Source organism: Pituophis catenifer, unplaced genomic scaffold, assembly GCF_029215685.1.
Source record: "Pituophis catenifer annectens isolate HBS135680 unplaced genomic scaffold, rPitCat1.0.hap2 SCAF_1, whole genome shotgun sequence".
Classification (NCBI taxonomy): Eukaryota; Metazoa; Chordata; class Lepidosauria; order Squamata; family Colubridae; genus Pituophis; species Pituophis catenifer.
In genome coordinates, this window is record NW_027256881.1 from 223,396,392 (window position 1) to 223,421,224 (window position 24,833).

The 24,833-nt window shown below is 39.3% G+C and overlaps 1 protein-coding gene across 1 annotated transcript in view; it reads left to right on the top strand.

Annotated features, from left to right (window-relative positions):
• The window catches only part of MYLK (myosin light chain kinase), a 194,398-nt gene extending 177,320 nt beyond the window's left edge, over positions 1–17,078 (top strand). Inside the window, exons 27-32 of the mRNA XM_070950178.1 lie at positions 1,895–2,018; positions 6,121–6,273; positions 10,511–10,634; positions 12,605–12,731; positions 15,816–15,947; positions 16,825–17,078. Of these exons, the coding sequence (XP_070806279.1) occupies positions 1,895–2,018; positions 6,121–6,273; positions 10,511–10,634; positions 12,605–12,731; positions 15,816–15,947; positions 16,825–17,057 (893 nt within the window). The 3' untranslated portion in view covers positions 17,058–17,078. The remainder of the gene's footprint in view (positions 1–1,894; positions 2,019–6,120; positions 6,274–10,510; positions 10,635–12,604; positions 12,732–15,815; positions 15,948–16,824) is intronic.
• The last annotated feature ends 7,755 nt before the right edge of the window (positions 17,079–24,833 follow it).

The following is a 24,833-nucleotide window of genomic DNA, read 5'->3' on the forward strand; positions in this document are numbered from 1 at the left end:
AGTCTCTAAGTTATCTTAAAAACTGTCAGGCACAATGTATTTTTATAATGCATAGTAATTGTAACCTCTTTTGGTTCTTGGAACCACTATTTAATTGAAAATTGGCTTGTCCCATTTTTTGTATGATTTAATTAGCATTATAGCTTGCCAGAGATCCATTACAGTGGATCCTTCAGATGAATGCAGTTTCTTCTATAATTAGTCAGAAGATGATTACATCATAAATTCTAGAGCTTGAGAGAAGTCAGTGGATAGGCTTTGACTGATTCCCCAAACAATAATGCTTGATGTGTAGATTTCACAGGCTGAAATAAATATCTGTGACAAATAATCATAATTTTAAGCAGAATCAGGGAAGCAGAATTTATGATCCCAGTTAGAACTGAATTTATTAATAGTCCCTAAACTACTTTTTGATTATAAGGTAATTACTTGTTAATTTCATCCTTTTGAATTTTTGTGTGCTCAACTCAAAACCTTGTGCCAACCTGAGTTTCAACAAAAATGTGAAATAGGCTTTTAGAAAGGTATAAAATCACAGATTAGTAAAGAAATAAGATGGAACATACTGTATTAATTAATTAATTAATATGTGTGAAATTAATTGGGGATAGATTAGAATCTCAATCAATGCAGTTCTATGCTGTATCCTATAGAAATTGTACCACCATATTTATTATCTCTCAAATTTTCTGGAGATATAGCACTGGCAGATGGTCTCTCACTCACGTTGATTCTTCATTGAATGCAGATTACTTTTCTCCTACTCCAAGACAAGTGCTGTCATCTGGCCTTCCCCAGTTTGGGGTGGATAGGTTGATGTCAACTCTATAGGCCCAGATATGTTGGTCTTGTAACTCCTAGAATTCTCATTCCGCCTAGTACTAATTTGGTAAAGCTTCTAGAATTCCCGTCTGTCCTTTTTTCTATCATCCTGATCACAGAATTAGGCTTACTGTAGCTTGTTAGAAAATGCTGAATCAAATAATTTCAGACATTTTTTCAGTCTGCTCCTCTGGATGATAACCAAGAGAGGATTTTGAACTTTTTCTCATTAACCATAAAACTTTATTTAAAGCCATTAGAAAACTAATGCAGCTAACTTCTCACCTTCCACAATCCAGTTCAGTAACCTCAAATATAATCAAGGAACAAAATTTATGATTCCACTGAATATACATTATAAACAGCTCCAGGACAAATTTTTGATCAGAAAGTAAATTATCTTTTAATTTCATCTTTTTGAACCTAGCATTTTGGCTCTCCCCAGCTAGTTACTTCACAAGATTAAGTGCCCACTCAGTAATAGATTGTATTTAACATATTTAGAAATTCAGTATTTTGAAATAAGAATCTTGTGACTAATTGTAGATAATTACTGAATGATGGAGGTATTTCCAGTATTTTTTTTATTTCTATTTCCATTTACATATCCAGCCTACATGGCCCATACCAGTGACAATGGGACTTGTACAACATCTGAAGATCTGTAGCTTTTTTATTTGTAACATATACACATTCATTATAGTACATTGGTGAGTGGATAGATATATTTATACATACATACTCATCATGCTGTGCAGGAATAGTACATATAATGGATTAGAAGCATTTTGTATGGGGGGGGGAGGCAGGCAGGGAAAGAGGGAAGGAATCTTTACTTGACTTTCCAGTTTCCATATAAAGCTGTTCAGCAGTAAAGGATTAATGTTGTACATTTGGATAGTCAGCCAAGGTTCACGTTCCTAATTGCCCTTGAATTCTACCTAGACTGCCTTAAAATTATTTTTCTACGTTAATTCTGAAACTTGGGGAGAATTTGCTTAACTTCAGAGAGCAACTTCAGAGACACTATATGGAACAGACAACATTTTAACCTTCTCTGTTACCTTAGAAAATGCAGGTTCTCTGAAGGTCCTCTTCGGAACACCAGAATTTGTGGCTCCAGAAGTTATAAATTATGAACCTATTGGCTATGCTACTGATATGTGGAGCATAGGAGTCATTTGCTACATCTTGTAAGTAATTAATTGATTCAGACATTTAAAATATCTCATTCTCTTTGCTTACATTCTAGATCCATACTTTCTGAAAACATATCAATCTAAACATATCCATATAGCAGAACTGTTTTATTTGAGATTATTTCCCCTTAAATGTACATTCATGCTCTTTAAACACAAAAACTTCCCAGAATATGAGAACTTAATTAGATCACAGTTTTGTAAGTACATTAATGTCCTTTTAAGACTTAGGGAAGGATATATTTGTTATCCTAGTCATAATACGTAGATTATTCCAGTTAATTGAATTTCACAGTTGCCTAAAACTACTTTTAAACTGAATCTGAATCCTGTTGACTTCAAGGATACGAAAGTACAATTTCATTTAACCACTGTGAGATTACTGAGAAATAATACAATAGACAATAGAAATAATTAACTTTCCATACACAAAATAATTTTGTTCATTCAAAATTATATTTTGAATGAACAAAATATATTCATATTTTGGTATATGAGAATGTCTCTTTCCTGATTCACAATTTCATATTTAAAAATTTAATTCTTCTTTTAGAGTTTTCCTTTTGTTACATCATTATCTGCAAAGCAGTTCCTTAAGCTGAATGTATGAGAACATGGGGGTATGAAATTTATATTTTGCTATTAAATCACAGAAGGATATCAGCTATTGTTCATTAATGCATTTATTAAAGAGCCAGTTTGACTTAATGATGAAGGTTCTGGCCTAGAAACCAGGAGACTGTGAGTCTTAGGCCTCCCTTAGGCTTGAAAGCCAACCAACTTTGGCCCAGTGTCTTTCTTTCTCTCTCCCCCCACCCCCACAACAACTTCACAGACTTGTTGTAAGGAAAATAGAAGGAGGAAAGAGTATTCAGTATGAGATGGATGGATGGATAGATAGATAGATAGATAGATAGATAGATAGATAGATAGATAGATTTTTACACTAATGTTTTATTGGTATTATTGGTATATTATTTTGTTTTCTCATATTTCTATATGTTGAAGTATATATTTATAGTTCATAGCACGTTTTATCATTTTTCCAATAAATGAAATGCTTCCATTTACTTGTTTCTGGACTCTGTTAATTTTAAATTATTTTTCTGCTTTTGGCTTTCATTTGTTTCACACTCTCCTCAAGTTTATTTTAGCACTTAATAGGCATTAATGTGCTGTTGGAGTCATAAATAATTCTTGTAGAAAAGTATTTAGCAAATACTTCGTTCCAACTTTACTCTTTAAATGTGCTTTCCAATACATTTTATACCTATATATAATTATTTTTTTCTGGTTCGTTCATAATTACCTGTGGTTTAGATTTTTTTTTACTTTCTCTGAATGTTTCCATTAGGTGTCATTTTGGTGTCTTGCAGATTACTAAATTTTGGCTGCACTAATATAGATGTCCATTAGATGGCAGTATACAGTACAGAAACATCTGCTTCTGCCAGCTAGTGGTTGAATGGATTTTTGCAGCCCAGATCAAAGTCTTACAATTACATGATTTTCTGAGACTCAGGACAAGATTAATAATCTTCTTTCATCAATTCTTCTTTTAGAGCTACTGTGTTTCCCCGAAAATGAGACATGTCCCGATAATAAGCCCAATTGGGCTTTCGAGCGCATGTGCTATAATAAACCCTCCTGAAATTAATCCCCCCAAAAAAACTTATACGCATGTGCAGCTGCCGTGCAAACAGCACAAGGTGAGAAGGCGAGGCAAGGCGGGGGGTGAACGGTGGGGGAACATGCCCCACACGCATCTGCCATCCACCCAGAAAGGCCTCGCGGAGGCCACTCTTGCAAACTGTAGCTTGCGCATCCCTTCTCTTAGTGGCAGCTGCAAAAGGCAGCCGCAAACAAACTCTTGCCAGCCCCTAGCCCTGTCTACCTGGGGGGAGGGGTACTGGCGCCGAAGCTCCAAGCAGTGGCCGGTGTGGGCTGTCTGTGCAGCCATGAAGCGGGATCGGCATGGGTGGTTCTTGCCCGCAGCATTGCCAGTGAGGATCAGGTCAGAGCTGCTGCCGCCAAAGATCAGCAGACCAGATTCGATGAGCCAGGCACTCACTCTCTCCTCCCGAGTGGCAACGGTGCTGAGATCCTTCTCATACAACTGTGTGGACTCTGCAGAGTACCAAGCTGAAAGTCCAGGAATATGCCCATTGCTTAGGTCTTGAGTTTCTCCGTAAGCCATCGTGGAGAAGCTGAGTAGTCAGTCTCAGATAGTATAAATGAGAATAAGGGTTAATAGGGAGGCTACCTTGATTTCATTCTAGCATTACTGAAAGACGCACACATCATTTTGTAATTGCCCAGTAAAAGTAGAATTGTCAGAGACTTTTAAGGTATGCCTGAATTTATGCACCCCATACCAAGAAGATGCTGATTCTAAGTAGCTGAAGAAACGTTTCCAATAAATAGCTCAACATTAGCTCTAAGTAGCTGCATACCTTCATCTCCAAAGTACTTTTTCTTTAAAGGTTGCTGTTCATTTTCATTTTGACAATGACACAGCAGAAAGGAAATAGTTTCCATAAACAAATACTGCTCTGTTTTGCTATTAGATACTGTTTCACTATTGAATAAAATAGAGATCACAGATCAAGGTTACAGAGATCTGTGGAAAAAATGAAGACACTCCATGAAGCATGCCAGCAAATTCCATTCCTGAACTCTCTATTCCTTCCCAAAATAGTTAAGGAATACTGTTTTTCTTACCATTAGTTTCAAGGAAATTAATTGAAAAGTTCATTCTTTGTATCTTATTCTATGGTCTTGCAGATCCAGAGTGAACTGATGAGACCTTCTTTGACTCATATTCTGAAATGACATTTAGCAGTTATTATATCATGTTTTCCAGCTTTTCTATCTTGAAATGACTCAAAACAGCTTAGGTAAAATGCATTAATAAGCTAATATAGCAGTGAACTCAGTTAAAATGAAGTGAGCTTAGCAACTTGGAGATCCAAAAGTCTTCTCAGTGTCAAAGATAAATCAATTAAGGAGAGAGAGGATGAGAAATTTTACATTTTTTTTTAACAGAAAATACCTTTTCCAATGATTTTTTGATCAATTGTGTTTCTGATGTTGGAGAAGACAGTTCATTGCTATATAATTCATCTACAGTGCCAGCCTTAATAGTTTCAATAGGTTTCCTGAAGCACAATAGTGAAAGCTACAGTACTTTTTGTTTAATAGCTTGTGTTAACTGTATACTGTAGAACTGAAATTGGGGTTTATTTTTTTCAAACCATGTAATAAAATTTTCACATCTAATTCTAGAGCACACACAGTTCTTTCACCAATAATTTGATGAATTAAGTTTGCATTGCATATTAGTTAACAGTAGCACAACTACTATTTTGCAAATGAAACAAACTTAAGTATTGTATAGACATTGTTCGGTCAAGGGTTGTTTTTAATGGTATGCATTTATTCTATTTTCCAGATAGATTATTTTGCATTTGGATCAGAAGCTCCCTTCCACAAATATACTGCATTTCCTTTAAAACAAAACAAAACAAAAAAATCACTGATTTTCTTTTTAAAAGACCTCTAGCTTACTGGCTCCCTCTAATGACTAAATAATGAACTGTTTATTTTGTTTACTGCTTCTATGCATTTCAAAAACAAATCCACCTTATTTTTTCCTTGGTTTAGAGTATTGAGATCTTACTGAGAATGAGATCAGTTCTGCTTCTAGTATAGTAAATATACTAGAGGTTGTTCAACTCTTTTGAGAACTTATTTCTAAAGTGGTGCCTTCTTATGTAGGCACCACTTGTTAATTGTTAAATGTACATATTTGCAAACCATTTGTTGTTGTTAGTTGTGAAGTTGTGTCCGACCCATCGCAACCCCATGGACAACATTCCTCCAGGCCTTCCTGTCCTCTACCATTCTCTGGAATCTATTTAAGCTCACGCCTTCTGCTTCAGTGACTCCATCCAGCCATCTCGTTCTCTGTCGTCCCATTCTTCTTTTGCCCTCAATCACCATGCATGCTATTAAAAATAATTTATTCCTTTCCTTCAGAAGATATCAACACTCTCAAGTAAATGTTACCATTCACTGTTTTCATCCTAAATTTCAGGGTAAGTGGACTTTCCCCTTTCATGGGTGATAATGACAATGAAACTTTAGCTAATGTTACCTCAGCCACTTGGGATTTTGATGATGAAGCTTTTGATGAGATATCAGATGATGCTAAAGACTTCATAAACAACCTTCTAAAGAAAGATATGAGGTAAGGATACATTACATTCGTACAATGTTTACATACTACTCTAAATATGAATGCATAATGTCCATCCTCCTGGAGAAACTTCTTACGCTGTTTTTCCCAATCATAATTGCATAAGCAGTATCCTTATTGTGGTACTTCTGAATTAATTTAATGTGCATGATGAATTTAGACCCATGCTTATATTCACTTTGCCTTTCTGGAACTGATCTAATAATCCAAATCTATAGCTTATAAACCTTAATAAATATATACAATTAATAAATTTAACTCTCTCCTATAAATTTGTAGTAACTTTTAAGGTATGAATATTTTTAACATTTCTTATTCTCGAAGTAACAGTAACAGAGTTGGAAGGGACCTTGGCGGTCATTGCTTTCCAGATGTATTGGCATTCGACTTGGCTAATGGTGCCAAGTTGTATGGGAATTGCAAAGGAGCAGGTCAAGGAAAGAGTTAAGTTCAAGTAGTTTTAGATTACTCCTTTAAATAGTTGCTAGCCCCATAATCCTTCCATCCGAACACTGACACCCACATCCAGTTTGTAAATCAAGGCAAGTAGATCTACAAAAAAAATTCTTAGGGGTTTCAGGTTTGCTCAAATTACTAATTTATTGGCATTTTTCCACACAAGCAGTGCAGCCATGAGTAGTACCTCTTTAGGGCAACTAAACTTTTTTTTTCCCTACTGAGAGCAATCATAGTAATATGCAGATAGATGCATCCCCACAAAAATGCTTAACTCAATGTATAGTGTAATTACATTATTCTTAATATAACTACATACAAAATGTAGTTTAATATATTTAATTTAGATGCCTGTCCTAGGCAAGGAGTTGAACAAGAAGGCCTCCAAGGACTTTGGCAATCTTCTGATTCTATGAAATGTGATATTCTATGTGCACTTTGCATTGATTATTTAATTTTTTTTTAAAAAAACTTCAAACCTCTAGGGACAATTGTATGCATGTTTGAAACTTGCACTTTCCCCCCATGCTGTTGTTATTGATTTGTGGAGATTACAAAATAGCTTCAAAATAAATGCCACTTTAATTTTGGCAGCATAATCCAGAGAATCTGTGTGGCCTACAAAAACAATTCTGGAAGCTCATACAGATGCTAAATGTTGCATTTCCCACCCATGATTTAGGAATTAAAAATATGATGTAATCTATAACATACATTTTTTTTTTCAAAATGAATAATAAATATTTTTCTTATTACGTGATTTCTCTGCTTCTGCACAGCAGTTATAAGAAAACTTAGTGACAAATAATATGTTAATAGGTAACAAATGTAGACTGTTTCCAAGAAAAATATGGTATAGTTGCCATTTTTTATTGCTCCAAAGATATCAAAAAGTAATGAAATACATCTGAATAAGAAATATGAAACACAATAATGAAATATTCAAATACTTTACAGCGGAGGTTTTTAAGAATTAAATTTAGATGTTTTTTATCATAATATTCCAAAGACATAAATCTCTTATCACTCTGTGAATTAAAATTTATTTACTTATTGACATGTCGTTATTATCACTGGAACTCATCTCATGGCTTATTTAAGGTAGTTCTCTGACCTGCCGTGAGTTAGCTGCCTTGTGCCATCTGGAAGTGTATGGTAAAAGTCAGCATTTATAAGGAATGTTGGAGGCCCTTATGGTTCTGGGTGGCCATATCCCAATTTAAGTATAAGTATAAGTATAAGTATAAGTATAAGTATAAATATAATTTTATTTCTATACCGCCCTTCTCCCGAAGGACTCAGGGCGGTGTACAGCCTATTTAAAAACACAAGACAAACATCAATTAAAAATTTAAAATTATTAAATAAATTCGGCTGAATTTAAAACCCCAGAAGAGCCTTGGTACTACAGTGGTTTAAAGCACCCTGTTATTAACACAGCTGCCTGCAATTTACTGCTGGTTCGAATCTCTCCAAGGCTCAAGGTTGACTCAGCCTTCCATCCTTTCTAAGGTAGGTTAAATGAGGACCCAGTTTGTGGGGGCAATAAGCTGACTTTGTATAAATATACAAAAGTATGAAGGCTATTGCTTAACGCACTGTAAGCCGCCCTGAGTCTCCGGAGAAGGGCGGCATATAAATCAAATTAAAAAAAAAAAAAAAAATTTAAAATACCCCAATTTAAAATTGTTATATTGATAGCCCGGCCTGGCGGAACAACAGGGTCTTCAGTGCACAGCGAAATACCTGGAGGTCGGAGATCTTACAAATTTCAGGGGGCAGTTCATTCCACAGGGCTGGGGCTCCCACAGAGAAGGCCCTCCCCCTGGGTGTCGCCAGCCGACATAACTTGGCCAATGGCACCCTGAGGAGACCCTCTCTGTAGGAGCAAACTGGCCGGTGGGAGGCTATTGGTGGCAGAAGTCGGTCTCGAAGGTACCCGGGTCCTATGCCATGGAGCGCTTTAAAGGTGGTAACCAACACCTTGAATCGCACCCAGAAGACCACTGGGAGCCAGTGCAGCTCGCGCAGGAGGGGTGTCATGTGGGCACAACGAGTTGTGCCCATAACCACCCGCGCAGCCACATTCTGGACCAGTTGGAGCCTCCGAGTGCTCTTCAAGGGGAGCCCCATGTAGAGAGCATTACAATAGTCCAGCCGGGAGGTGACAAGGGTGTGAGTGACCGTGCGCAAGGCATCCCGGTCCAGAAAGGGCTGCAACTGGCGAACCTGATAAAAGGCCCCCCTGGCCACGGCTGTCATATGCTCTTCTAAAGACAGCCGTGTATCCAGGAGGACGCCCAGATTGCGAGCCCTCTCTGTGGGGGGCAAGGATTCACCCCCAATAGTCAGCGATGGCACCTGCTGACTATATCGGGACGCCGGAAGCCACAGCCACTCGGTCTTGGACGGGTTGAGTCTGAGCCTGTTCCTCCCCATCCAGACCCGCACGGCCTCCAGGCAGCGAGACATCACATCAAGGGCATCGTTGGGGTGGTCTGGGGTGGAGATGTACAGCTGAGTATCATCAGCGTACAGATGACACTTCACCCCAAAACCACGGATGATCTCACCCAGCGGCTTCACATAAATGTTGAACAGAAGGGGCGAGAGGACCGACCCTTGCGGCACTCCCCACGCGAGGTGCCTCGAGGTCGACCTCTGCCCCCCTGCCAACACAAACTGCAAGCGGTCGGAGAGGAAGGAGAACCACCGCAAAATGGTGCCCCCTATTCCTAACCCCCTCAACTGCTGCAGCATGATACCATGGTCGATGGTATCAAAAGCCGCTGAGAGATCTAATAGGACTAGGACAGAGGAGCAACCCCTGTTCCGAGCCCTCCAGAGATCATCCACCAACGCGACCAATGCCGTTTCTGTGCTGTACCCCTGCCTGAAGCCCGACTGGCACAGGTCCAGATAGATAGCTTCATCCAGGTGCCGGGGAAGCTGTCGTGCCACCACGCTCTCAACAACCTTCGCCACAAAACGAAGGTTGGAGACCGGACGGTAGTTGGCTAATTCATCCGGGTCCAGGGAAGGCTTCTTGAGGAGGGGCCTCACTACCGCCTCTTTCAAGGCGGCAGGAAAGGCACCCTCACTCAGAGAAGAACTTATAATTCCCTGGAGCCAGCCTCGTGTAACCTCCTGGGAGGCCAGTACCAACCAGGAGGAACATGGGTCCAATAAACACGCTGCGGCACTAATCTTACCCAGAACCCTGTCCACATCCTCGGGAGCCACAGGATCAAACTCCTCCCAGATAATATTCTCAAGACCTACCCTCGTCTCCTCCCTTGGACTCATCCAATCGGAGTCCAAGCCATCCCGAATCTGAGCGACTTTATCATGCAGGAATTGCACAAAATCCTCAGCACGACCCTGCAATCTTAAAAAGATTGTCCCACAAGAAAGCAAACAGTTTTCTAGTCTTACTAATATAATGCTGGAAATAAAACATCTGAGACATTGGGAATTGTTTTAATCTTACACTTCAAAAGGATAGTTAATTATTAAAAACTTAATTAAAATATAAAGTAAACCTATGAAAGATTAAACCAAAAAAAATTGAACCCAAAATATATTGTATCCATTTCTTCCACTTTTTATGTATTCATGAATTCCCATGTCCAATATTCAAGTATATCATACCAGATTGCAACTGAATAAAACTGTACAGTAGTCTAATGAGCCATATTATTAAACATAGAGCTAAATAAAATCTAAGTTTTGTTTATGTAAGTATAATAGTTATTATCTCTATTGCTCATAGGGACCGCTTGAATTGTACTCAGTGCTTACAGCATCCATGGCTGCAAAAAGACACCAAACACATGGAGGCCAAAAAACTCTCCAAAGATAGGATGAAAAAATACATGGCTAGAAGAAAATGGCAGGTAACATATGTTTCTGGACATTCTCAGTCATCCAGGTCATGGTTGTCCCATGAGTGTACAAAGAATTTGTTTCATATGTTCTTGATCACTATGTTTACCTGCCCCAAAGGTGCTTTTTCCAAAAGCCAACCAGTCTTTTTTTGTTTTTCCTTGAAGATGTTTTGCTTCTCATCCAAGAAACTTTTTCAGTTCAGAACTGAAGCAAAATGTCTTTAAGAAAAAACAAAGAAAGTCCAGTAGCCTTTTGAAAAAGCACCTTTGGGGCAGGTAAACATAGTGATCAAGAACATATGAAACAAATTCTTTGTACATTCTATCTTCAAAGTGCATGAATTTGGAAGATATATGAAAATAAAAGGCTCTTTGTTTAAGAAAACAATGCATCTTTTGCAGGAAACTTATTATAGGTACCATATTTTTCGGAGTATAAGACGCACCGGAGTATAAGACGCACTTTAGTTTTTGGGGAGGAAAATAAGAAAAATGCTGATTGGTGGGTGGATCAGCCTCCCGGAATACCCCCAATCAGCTGTTCCCTGAGGTGAATTTTAGCAACAGATTCATTGGTAGTGAGCTTTGTGCCTTGCTTTTTTTTCAGCCTCTGAAACAGAGCTTCAAAAAAAAAGCCTCTGAAACCGCATACTCCGGTGTGTCTTATACTTCGTTTCAGAGGCTGTTTTTCTGAAGCTTCTTTCAGAGGCTTTTTTCTGAAGCTCTGTTTGGAGGCTTTTTTCCTGAGGCTTTTTTTCTGAAGCTTCTTTCAGAGGCTTTTTTCAGCCTCTGAAATCTTTTGTTTGAGAGGCTGGGTGGGCTACATTTGGAGTATAAAACGCACCCAGATTTTTACCTTCTTTTTTTGGGGGGGAAAGGTGTGTCTTATATTCCGAAAAATATGGTAGTTCTCGACTTACAACAGTTCCTTTAGTCACTATTTGAAATTACAGTGGTGCTGAAAAAAGTGACTTATGGCTATTTTTCACACTTATGACTGTTGCAGCATCCCCATGGCCATGTGATTTACATTCTGATGCATGGGAACTGACTTATATTTATGACGGTTGCAGTATCCAGGGGTCATGTGATCCTCTTTTGCAACCTTCTGACAAGCAAAGTCAATGGGGAAGCCAGATTCACTTAACAACTGTGTTTCTAAGTTAACAACTGCAGGGATTCACTTAACAAATGTGGCAAGAAAAATAGTAATATGGGGCAAAACTCTCTCAAATTTCTCACTTAGCAACATAAATTTTGGGCTCAATTGTGGTTTTAAGTTGAGGACTACCTGTACAGGATAAAGGAGGGACATCTTAAATGGCCTTATTCCAATCCCTGTCCTTAAAGTAAATATATGTAATTTATATTCTCTCCTATTGGTACATGTACATTTTCTTATAAGCGCTGCAAAGGTACAAATTTGATCAAAGCCAACATGATCATTAATGTACCTTTGCAATGCTTATAAGAAAATTCTCCTGAGATAATTACGGATGTATTCAGGGGGATTTTTATTTGTTATTTTAAACAAATTAATAACATTTTTCCGTATTTTATTATGGCTGTAGCAAAGGGAAAAGAGAGGCATAGTGATTACACCATTTTGAAATGTGGCTGGTAACTTTTTCTTTCATTTGGGCAGGTACTCAATATTGATTTACCCTTTTTGATTTCCATTCCTTCCTCTGTTCCTGTGAGAGGGGAAATTCCAAAAAAATCCAGCTGCTTCGCAGATTTCCTTGCCAGCCTGTAATGCAAGTTGCCCAAAAGTTCTATGGTTGAAATCTTTACTAGACACCTGTTATCCTCCATTCGCTGCGTCAACTTTTATGGGACCCCCATCTCTAGAGTTTGCTCTCAGTGCACTAAATAGAACCATTGTATTTTTCTCTATCTTTTGCCTTTTATTTTACAAATATGTCAAAAATAACATATGGTAAGTAGGAATTCATCAGCATTTCTTGGTTATGTTACAGAAAACAGGGAATGCTGTTCGTGCCATAGGAAGGCTGTCTTCTATGGCAATGATTTCTGGCCTGAGTGGACGGAAGTCCTCTTCAAGTTCACCAACCAGTCCTGTTAATACAGAGATTGAAGTTGGAGGTATGGAAATTCTGATATGAAGTGGAGGTATAGTGGTATACTATAGTCTTTCCAACTTTGAGCACAATGGCAGAAGATTATGAAAACTGAAGTCCAAAGCATCTGAAGGCCATAAGGTTGAAGAAGACTAATTCTGTTAGTTCCAAAACTACAATATTCATTCATGTATCATAGAAAATCTTGTGGTGTCTTTCTTTCTATCATTACTGGTAATTTCTTAATTTGGGCATATGGTTAATCACTATTTTGCAGAGATCTATAATCTTTTGTGGCTCAGGCTAAAAAGCCAGTCTGCATTTAACTAAGCACACTTGGGTCCGTTTCTGCATATTGATTATTCATTCAGCAGTAAAATATTGGACAGAGTTTGCCATGTAAATCATCTGAGCAGTAGAATTACCATGCCATATTTCTGGAAGCATATTTTACTACCATTTCAACTTTCAATTGAAAGAAGAAAATTGATGTGACTAGCTTTACAGATATAGTTAAGACAGATGTCAAGCAGATGGAACAAAAAAATATGTATGAATATTGTAGGGCAGTGATGGTGAACCTTTTCAGCACCGAGTGCTGAAATGGGAACGTGTGCATGTGCGTACATGTGTACCAGAAACCAGAAGAGCACATGATCTTCTGGTTTCTGGCGTGCACATGCACGCCCCCACCTGGTCTTCCGGTTTCTGGCGCACATGCATGGATGAAGACCAGCTGTCCAGTGCGCATGTGCTGGCTCCGCCGGGCCTTTTGGGAGTCCTCGCGCTTTCCTGCCTGCCCCCCTGTCTGTCCCCCTGGTCCCCTTTGGGGTGGCGGGATATCCCCACTGATGATATGGTTCCACAGCCCCGACCAGGAGAGAAAGTTGGACTGGCAATGCCACCTCCCTCTGCCGAAAAGCCAGAGCTCCTTCCCAGCCTCATCCATGTTCCCAGGGCTTGGGTTGGGGGCCAGCAGGCGGAATGTCTGGGATGAAGCGCCCCCCCAGCCCACTAATGAGCCCACCAGTGAGAACAAGCAGCGCAGCCCCCCCCCCCCCGAGCTGCTTCCCAGCCAGTGCACCTCTTACCCCTCGGCGGCACCTTCCCGGCCGGCACGGCCTCTTACCCCTTGGCAGAGTCTCCATGTGTGAGGAGCTGCACTCTCTTCCAGCCCTCCTGGGGCAGCTCACCTCCCCGATGGCGGTGGCTCCTTTTCCTCCTGGCTGCTCTAGCATCCCGGCTGGAAGCGGCAGCATGAGAAGCTCCCCTGCTACCTTGCCTCTCGTGGCAGCAGGAGCAGCAGGCCCAGCCAACAAACGCTGCTTCATGTGCCCAAGCTGGCCAGGTGCTCCGGACCACAGACACATGTCGGTGCCGCGGGCTGGAGGGCTTGGGCCGCGCAAGAAGCCCATTCAGGCGGGGAGGGAGGGAAGCCTCATCATGCTCATCCTGGCTGGCAGCTCTGCTCCCCTTGTTTGTCCGGATTCCGGTGCACCTAGAACATGGTCTTCATGCACGCGGGAGCACCGGAAACCTTCACGTGCATCAGGTTTCCAGCGTGCGCATGTGCACTGGCCAGCTGGCCTTCGCACACACATGCACGCCAGAAACCGGACGATCATCTTCCCGGTGCGTGCATGCTCTTTCGGTTTCTGGCGCTCCCGTGCATGTGAAGACCAACTGGCCAACACACCAGAACCCGGAAGAGCAACGGGTGATGGCTTGTGTGCCTGGAGAGATGCCTCTACGTGCCACTTCCGGCATGCTGCCATAGGTTTGCCATCACAGTTGTAAGGTATCATATTGTTTTGAAAAAGGTATTTGGGAAAGCTTTCCATGACATTCAGATTACCACATTATTTAAGTGTAGACTATATGGCACAACACTTAAACTGATGCTTGAAAATTGTATTCTGTAAAGAATATTCATCCACAGTCTTTTTTTAACAAAAGACTGTAGAGTGAAGTGGCATATTAAATGTCACAAGGAACAGTTATTGTACTCTTTTTAAAAAAAATTAATTAAATATTTTAATGACTTGGATGAGGAAGTGGAAAAAAAGATCTCTCAAAAATACAGGTGGCACAGAACTGGGTGGAATGGCCAATGTGTTAGATTGGAAAGGAAATTTGACAGAGACATATAAAAAGAATAGAAAAATGCAAACATAGAATGGGGGAACGTCAGCTTGGAAGTAATACCTGTGAAAAAGATACCTAGTTGACTATATACTAAATATAAACCATTTCTATGGTATGGCTTTAAAAAGTTGTTGAAGGTTGTGTCAACAGACATATAACTTTCAAAGCATGGGAAATAATATATTAACATTATTTTATGACTCTTGGTCAGATCCTATCTTGAATATTTTGTTCATTTATGAGCAACCATACCACATATTGGAACAAGTTTAAAGAAAGTCAGCAAGGATGAACTGGGGACTAGAAGTTAAGATCTATGAAGAAAAATGGAAAGAACTGGGAATGTTTTAGCCTTGAGAAGATACTGTGAAAGCACTTTAAAAATATCATAAGAAGTGTCATATAGAAGGCCCCAATTTGTCCTTCATCGCTTTAAGGTGCAAGATATGATAATGGTTTTAAGTTCCAGGAAATGAGAGTCTAATTCTGATTTTTGTTTATCGTAATAGTATAGAATAAATTTGACAATGGAACCCAGATAATCGTAACATCCCCTTTCTCTGAGTGTTTTCAAACAAAACTGAATAATCATCTATCTGGGATACTTTAAATTTAAGTTCGGTTTGAGCAGGAAGTTAGTTTCAATAAACATTTAGCTCCTTCCAAATCTATGATATATGTGCATTGTCCTTTTACCATAATTGATGTCTGAACTGCAAGGATGTATCCAGCCCTTGGTATCCATGATGCTTTATCACATGAATTCTCCCAAAGGAATAAATATACCTATTTGAATTTTACATTAGCAGTCATTAAAGATTACCATGGAAAGAATGTAAAGTAGACTTCTGTGAACTGCTATGTTGTGGCTGAAAGACAAGCTTTGACATTTATTAGGCTGTAAAAATTATTATCAGACCAATTGTTCTATGATAGAGCTGAATTGTGTTGTTTTTATTCCTAGATGAAACAGCCAGCTCTCTCTTAGAAGCAGTTGATGAAGAAAGGTCTCATGTGAAGCCCTATTTCTCTAAAACAATTCAAGATATAGAAGTTGTGGAAGGCAGTGCTGCTAGATTTGACTGTAAAATTGAAGGTATTTTTCACTAATTTAGAAGACTTTATCAGCTATCTACTCTGTCATTTTCCTTTTGGTGTTGGTGTATTGATATTTTTTTTATCTTCTTGCAATTTGATGTGTCTTATTTACCAATTCCTGTTCTCATTTTCTGGATGAGCTACAAGATAGAATTCTATTTTAAATACAGGTTTATTCCAGTTATCAATGACCAAATCTGGCTTTTAGTTATTGATTTATCTTGACGTACCTTGAGAGGGCTGTCATGTAAAGAAGATGTTGTGTGTTCTGCCTGTTTCAAATTAATTGGGTACTAACAGGAACTGCAGACCCACTAATGTATACATTGATTGACATTATAGTCTCTGTGTAACTATAATTGTACAACTAAGACATATCAGGGAATAGTCGCTGTTGGACTCTGGCTGAAATCTTGAGTACATGTGTTACAGGTAAGTGGGTTTAAATTTTTATAACCATATATGGTCACTCTAAAACCAACCATACATCTATCCACTTTATATTTCATATGGTAGTTACTGTATCTTGTATTTACTGAGTTTATGCCATATCTGCTAATAAAATATGCAGCGTTTAAAGGGAGCTGTTAAAGAGTAACATCTGGATTATGAAGATTCCACAGGATCCTCTTACATGGCCTGCAATTTCTTAGAATTGGACTTTCTCTAAAAACTCCATTTGTACTACAATTTTTGTACACTATGAACTGTTAAATAACTTAGCTGATTAATGCACATCTACATCCCCGGGTCACCTGGTTTTTTTAATGGCAAATTCAAATGATTGTCTATTTCTTTTTTATATTCAACACTTATTGCTTAAAAAACATTTTTACAAATAAAATATCTTCATTTTGACATCTGGTATTTCTCAGGTTACCCTGACCCGGAAGTGATTTGGTACAAAGATGAGCAATCTATCAAGGAATCCCGGCACTTCCAAATTGACTATGACGAAGATGGCAACTGCTCTTTGATTATTTCTGAAGTTTGTGGGGATGACGATGCCAAATATACTTGCAAGGCAATTAACTGTGTGGGAGAATCAACTTGTACAGCAGAACTTATTGTGGAAACATTGGGGGAAGAGGAAGAGGAAGAAGAATGAATCAACAGAAGAGAAAAATCACTCAGTTGAAGACTCTTTAATGCTCATGTAGTGTGACATTAGGTCATAGTTTTCTTGATTTGTTTTATCAGCAGTGTGGCTGACACCTGTTTTATTTATGGGCATTAACTTGAATTAACAAGCACTTTAGTTGGCTGTTGTGCTTGGATTTAGTTTAAGTTAAAGCATCAGTTGCATAGCCCAGACAACGAATGTGAACACACCATATGAAGCTAATCTGCTAGAATCAACCATTTCTTTCGTAAACATATGATCAGGAGAGAGGAACTGGATAAGTATGCTAATTGTTTCATCAAGCAATATAGCTAGCAAAAATGCATCTTTGGTGTTCTGTGACACCATTGAAGTATGTATGAATGAAGTACATTTGGAGCAATAAAATTTTAACTGCAAGGGGCCCACTGGAAATACAAGAGTAACACAGAGAGTTTCCTGATGGGATGCAACCTTAGACTCTAGTTGGCTTCTCTTTATCAAACAGATACTAAATATAGATAATTATCTCAATGCCATCTTTGCAACACTTGGCCATATTCAGTTTTAGGGGTTTTTTTCCCCACCAGTGGCATCCCATTAACAGCATTTTGTGTCTTTCTTAACTTTCCCCTTGAGAGTTATTTGTAAATTCAGATCATAAAACCTCAATTTCAGAGTAAGTTATTTTAGGTTTCCCCAAAATAAAACTAATACAGTTTTGAGTCCAGGCAAAATAGCTTGACAGTTTGGTAGATTGCATCTTAAATCCTGTTTAGAAAATGAAAGACATTTTCCGTATTTTTCTTTGTAGCAGTTGAGCTGAGTGGTGGATTTTCCTAGTGAGTTGTATGTTATTATGATCATCATGGTAACAGTAAGAGCAAAAATGAAAAAAGAAGAAAAAGTTGCAGATACAATTTGTAACCAAGTTGGCTAGTACACTTGGTGTGTTGGCTGAAATTCTACATTAACCCTGCTGTGGTGAAAGATGCCAGGTTACCTCACCGTAAGCTCATTTGGTACTGAATGGCTTTCTTTGAAGGACGGGAAAAAATCTTAATTAATACTCTGTCCTGATTGCAGATTTCTATTTGCATCACTGCTCTGAATGCCAAAAGGAAAATGTGTCACTTTATCAGAACAAAGTAAAAGGTTTTGACACATAGACTTGCTGGAAACGAACAGTATATTATGAAACATCAATGCCTGTGTGATGCAATTCGGGTTTATTTGTATCATTATTTTGCTCTTATTAGAAATATTTGCTAGAAACTGGATAGTCAGAAAAGAGAGTTCGGTTACAAGGTCCTCTACAAGTTCCAACAAACACAAACTCAGTATTTGTGATGTTGATGTCTTCCCGGTAAATAAACACATGCAAACAAAGATGCACCTGATGGTTAAAAAATATATACCTTCCTCCAAATCGATTAACACATTCAGATTTTTCCGTGTTGCTTTCCTTTCACAGTTAGCAGTCATTCAACACCTAACAGTACCTGTCTACACTTAGTGCATCATTCCAACTCTTAAGGCTTTTCTCCACTTTTTCTGCAAGATGCAAATATTTTCAGCATAACCATTGGCTTCATTAAAGAACACAGAGAACAAATTTTGCATTAGCTTCTCAAGGCAGAAGAGGAAAGTTAAGTATACTTCAATATAGATACATACAGTATCTTTAGAACGTTTGATCTTATTACTGTAGTCTTACATGTTCTGTATTTGCTTGTCTGCCTGTTGGAATGCAGATATTCAAAATTCCATTTATGATATGTACTCACATTTGCTGTGGGGTTTTTTTATTACTGCTTTCGCTGTTTCTTAGTTGAACTTATCAGCATGTCCTCTTTTTAAGTGGATGAGAAACTTTTGTTATAATAAAACACAGTCATTGCCAGTTTGCCACACATTGTTATAAGGCAATTTTAATATTATTTAGTGCATACAAGGCATTTTTTCACATGTTTTCAATGTGTTAAGAAAACAGTGGGGTGTATTTTTGTATATCTTAATTAAAAAAATATGCTAATGTTTTCTGGTGTCTTAAACAGAGAGGGAATATTCGAGAACACTACAGCTGTAGTTACTCACAATTTCTCAATAAATACGTATCACAAAGCATGTTGCTACCAGTTCATTTATTCAATTTAAGCTCTACTTTCCTTTCCTGAGCCAGGGTGAATGTTTGAGAACTTTAGTTTACCACTCCCTGATAAATTTATAAATTATACTGCTTGCATGAGCCAGAGTAATATAACTTTCTACCTAGACAATAGATTTGAGTTGTAAAAGTACATAAATATGACAAATTTAGCTGAAAACTAAATTATTCCTCTTGGCCCATGAATCTTTTTAACTTGTATAAGTGGTTGTGTTTGTTTGCAAAATGGTTCTACTAAGAGTTCTTTTTAAAAAAAACATAAATCTATAAGCCTTTAAATGTTTGCTTGAAGGCAAACACAGCACACCTACTTTATTTAACATTTTTGGAGAAAAGAATAGATTCTTTCAACATGCTTAATTAAAAAAACAAATCTTAAAAGATCAGGAAAGAAAAATAACATATGAACTTTCTGCCCTGAGACCCATTCTAGTCAGCTTTCTTTGCAACTGGTGAACTATTTGCAGGTTCCCAAAAAGGAGGGAGGGCGAAATGGGAAGAAATGGTAAAGGCAGGGAAAAGTGTGTGTGGGGGGGGGGGGGGGCAATCTTTAGGAGATGATCAGGCTGAGCCTGGGGTGTGGGGTTAAATGAATCATTAGTTTGTGGTCTACACCCCATAAGAGACTTGAGTCCAGTCCCCTTGAAGTTCGTTGACTTATTTCATCTTGACTTAGATCAGATTGTTGTTGTGTATAGGTAGCATGAAATAAATTTGTACTTTTAAACTCCATTCTGGTTTCTGATCTCTTGCATCTGACACCACCTGCTGGAGGAAATATTGTAGGCTCAAAATGGCGGCCTGCTCTCCTGTCTTCTACCTTGGTCTTTTGTGGTTTCTTTCTTTGCCCACTGCCTTCTAACTCACTTCAGCACCTTCCCCCCCCCCCCCAACCTCCACCTTCTAGGCATTTTATTCTTTTTTCCTTCATTACCTCTTTTCCCTTCCATGCAGCCTACGTTACTACATCCTGGAGTATGACAGGAGCTATCTACTAACTTCTGTGTGGTGTGTGAGGGTGTGCTTCTATTTTATTGTCTATGGCTGCTATTTCCTGGTATCCAGCATTGTGAAGGAATGAGCAAGTGCCAAGGAGGGAAAAAAGAAACATTTTTAAGAATTAAGTTTTCAATTTTGGGGATGCTGTGTTAAAGAGCTGTGGCGGTGCAGTGGTTAGAATGCAGTATTGCAGGCTAATTCAGCTCACTGCCAGGAGTTTGATCCTGACCATCTTAAGGTTGACTCAGTCTTCCATCCTTCTGAAGTTGGTAAAATGAGGACCCAGATTGTTGAGGGCAATTATGCATGAATTTTATTTGTGACAGTTATTCATTAACAAGTATAGTATTAAGTGTTCCTTTTTCTCCATTTTGAACTGTTCTGTCTTCAAAAAGCACAGAACTACTTGTGTAGTTCTCTCTCTTCCTACACAGTATCCCTCCGGGTTGCGCTAAGTGGAGGAAGAGAGAAAGGTTATTTTCAGGAGACAGACTGTATTATAAACCAATATGATAATTCACCCTGTGTGATTAGTTTACAGTCATTGCTGTGCATATTATGAATTAAAGGCAAGTTGAATCAACTGGTTAATTAGCCATCTATGGCAGTGGTGAAATTCAAATTTTTTTACTACCGGTTCTGTGGGTGTGGCTTGGTGGGTGTGGTGTGGCTTGGTGGGTGTGGTGTGGCTTGGTGGGCATAGCTTGGTGGGTATGGCAGAGGAAGGATACTGCAAAATTTCCATTCCCACTCCACTCTGGGGCCAGCCAGAGGTGGTATTTGCCGGTTCTCTGAACTACTCAAAATTTCCACTACCGATTCTCTGAACTACTCAAAATTTCCACTACCCATTCTCCAGAACCTGCTGGATTTCACCCCTGATCTATGGGTATTCTTCTACAAAGTCAAATTTTTATTGCTATTTATATTGCAGTTTGAACTTTCATACACACATATACATGCACAGAGACTTAAATTGATTCCTACTCCATGGATACCATTCTTCTGCTCAAGACTGGAATTCCAAGATTTAAAGTATAACTGCACATTCCTCTTTTTGAACATTTATGAAATACAGATCAAAAGTCCATTCAGCATTTAGAAAGCAGGAGATGGTGAATTCTAGTCTAGCATGACAGCCGGCTGGGTGACTTTGGGCCAGTCATTCTGCCTCAGGTCAACTCACTTTCCACTTTAGAAAAACATAAAGGGAATATAAACAAATAATGGCAAAATTTCACCAAAACAACTAGTTCAGAGAGTATTTCTGTGCGATCTAAAGTTTTGGGAAAGTTTGAAAGCTTCTGTTTAGTTTCAGCAATTCTTAATGCATAATTTCTGGAAAGATGTGATCTTTGGAAGACAAAATGCTCAAGTGCTTGATATTTCTATTTATGCACTGGAGTGAACCAAGAATTGTGAAGCATATGTATTTAGTGTCAACATTTCCCAACAGAAACGTGATTTGGCATTAGCTATTAGGACAACAAGCTGACATTCCAGAAGCACTAGTAGTCCTTCTAAATCAACATTTCGAAAAAGCATTAAAGTTTCACACACACACACTCACACAATAGGTACAATTGTAGTGTTGGATTCTTTGTAAATCATGGAATCCGGACTATCTTCTTCAGCAAATAATTCTGGGAGAAACTAAGAAACTGGGTATGCAATCCCATAATTCCAATGCAAAACTACTTTGCTTCTCACTAAACCTGTATAGAATTCTGATAAAACTAAGAACTTTCCTAAACATCTGCAACCACACCTGCATGCACACACAAAATTATCCACAGCACCACACACATAATTATTCACAGCCTTGTTAAACAGAGCTTCCTTATTTAAAAAAAGGTACAGCTTCAAACTAAAGTTCTAACATACAGAAACCAGTTATACTTGTAAGACAGTTGAAAAACATGTTCCTTGATTATCTATAAAAGGAAGCCCTTAAATAAAATCTGTGATTTTTCCCAAACAGAGAAGGGAAGATCCCAAGACTTCCCTATGGAAATCTTTGAGGATTTCCTTTCTCCTTTATTGTCACAAGAAGTTATTTATTTATTAATCACATCTGTATGACTGCCCATCTAATAAGAAACTACTCTGGGTGGCATACAACAATAAAACAATATACGAATCATTACAGAAATATAAAAGGTTCCTTCACGGCTTGGCACCAGGTTATCTGAGGGACCGTCTCTTTCCAGTCATATCTACCCGACCCATTAGAGCGGGGAAGCAGGGAACGCTGCAGGTCCCATCCCCAAGGGAGATACACCTTGTGGGACCCAGAAGGGCCTTCTCCATGGTGGCTCCCTCTCTCTGGAACATCATTCCACCAGAGATTAGAAGGGCCCCCACTCTAATTCTCTTCTGGAAGGCACTGAAGACTTGGTTCTGCCAGCAGGCCTGGGGAACCCAGAGTGGGATGGAGCCCATTAAATGGCTCTTGTGATCGGCTGTCGCTGGGGCGGGAGGTGGGGGGGGGGTGATTTTATTACATTAATTTATTTGATTTCTTTATTAAATTTTTTTAAAATGTGGTTTTTAAATTCTGTAAGCTGCCTTGAGTCACCATGGGAGAATAGGGGGCAATATAAATTTAATAAATAAATAAAAATTCATATAAAAATGTAAAACATTATAAAAATTTAAAATTTACAAACCACACTGGAAGAGTAAATAGATTGATCACAATGAAGCTACCTAAGACTATCTGATTCCCTTTGTCCCCCAGTCCTGGTAATATAATCGGGTCTTGAGGGACTTTTGAAATAGTAATAGGGATGGAGCTACCCTGACTTTGGAGGTGAGAATAGGGAGGACTGCATAGCAGAGAAGATTCTTCTCCAGAAATGTAGATTTCTGGCAGATGATAACCACAACATGCCTTCTCTGCCCATTCTGATAGGATAGGCCGATGTAGTCATGGAGAGGCGGTCCTTCAGATAACCTGCTCCCATACCGTGAAAGGTATTAAAGGTTAAAATCAGCACCTCAAATTGGACCCAGAAGCAGACTGGCAGCCAATGCAGCTTGTGGAGCAGAGGGGTAGTATCTTCTTTCCTGGGAACTCACATAATTGCCTTGGCCACTGCATTCTGCATTGTCAGAAGCTTCGGGATACTCTTCAAGGGCAGCCTCAAGTAAAGTGCATTACAGTAGTCCAATCTGGAGGTAACTGGGGCATGAGCACAACTGGTTCAGGAAAGAGCACAACTGGTGCACAATTACAAAGCGGTGCAAAGGCCACAACTGCCATTGGTTTTTTGAGTAAGAATTGTGTGACTAGGACCCCCAAATTGTGCACTGGGTCTATCTGGATGTCAGCCCTCCCAGAAAACCAGACAGGAAACAGAACTGAGTGAATTAATTCTACTTTATTGTGTAAGGTTACATGAACAGAATTTTGCAACTCTGAAAGTACAAACTATCTGCCTCCACTTTAAATTTCTCAATCTATTAAGGCGGATCCTTTCTAAGTTTCTTTCTCTAACAGTTAAAGCCTCTGACTGGGGTTCCTCCCTCTCTTATCTGATTGTTTCCTCGGCAGCATCTCTTCATCTCTTTCCCTAAGGTCCTCCATATATCCCATTAAATCAGGGCAATGCCACCACAATGAACACCAGATATGACATAGCCCTAGAACCAGTAGGCCCATTTATTCTTGCCAGAGTTCAGCTGAAGCCTTTCTCCACCATCACAGCCTCCAGACATCGGGATAAGACATTCATGGCTGCATTTAATTGACCAGGGATGTATCAGCATGCTCATGATAACTCACCCCATGGCAAAGAACAAGCTCACCAAACATTTATGTAAATAAATGTTCAATAAGAAAGGGAGGATCACTCAACCATGTGGCACCCCATGTAGTAGTGGCCAAGGGTGGGCCTCTCCTTCCTAATCGTCACTTTCCATAACTGACCACAAATAAAGGAGGCAAACCAGATAACCAGGCTGCCCACCCCCAATCCTCTGAGCCAGTCCAGGATACCACATTTGATGGCATTGAAAGCTGCTGAGAGGTCAATAGGCAACCTGCCTATGCCAGATACCATCCAAAACATGATAAATGCTGTTTCCATCCCATACCTGGGTTTGAATCCTGACTGAAAAGGATCCAGATAATTCACTTTATTCAGGGCCCTCTGTTCTGTTCTGTTCTGTTCTGTTCTGTTCTGTTCTGTTCTGTTCTATTCTATTCTATTCTATTCTATTCTATTCTATTCTATTCTATTCTATTCTATTCTACTCTACTCTACTCTACTCTACTCTACTCTACTCTACTCTATTCTATTCTATTCCTGCCTGAGCAGGGGTTGGACTAGAAGACCTCCAAGGTCCCTTCCAACCCTTCTGTTATTCTGTTACTTATTGGTCCACTAGATAGGGTCCAATGACAGAGGCCAGGAAGGTCGTAAGAAAGGACGAATCCGAGTCAAAGAATACGGTTTGCTGAGCCAGGCGAAAAGCACGGCGAGGATTTACAGCGCTGCTGCGGTCGGCTGCTTAGGTACGCGGCGCTTTTCGTGCAGGCTCCCGATGCGGCCGCTCAGTCTCCGGCCACAGCTAGGCAGCCCCAGCGGCTGCTCTTCCTCTCCGACCAGGCG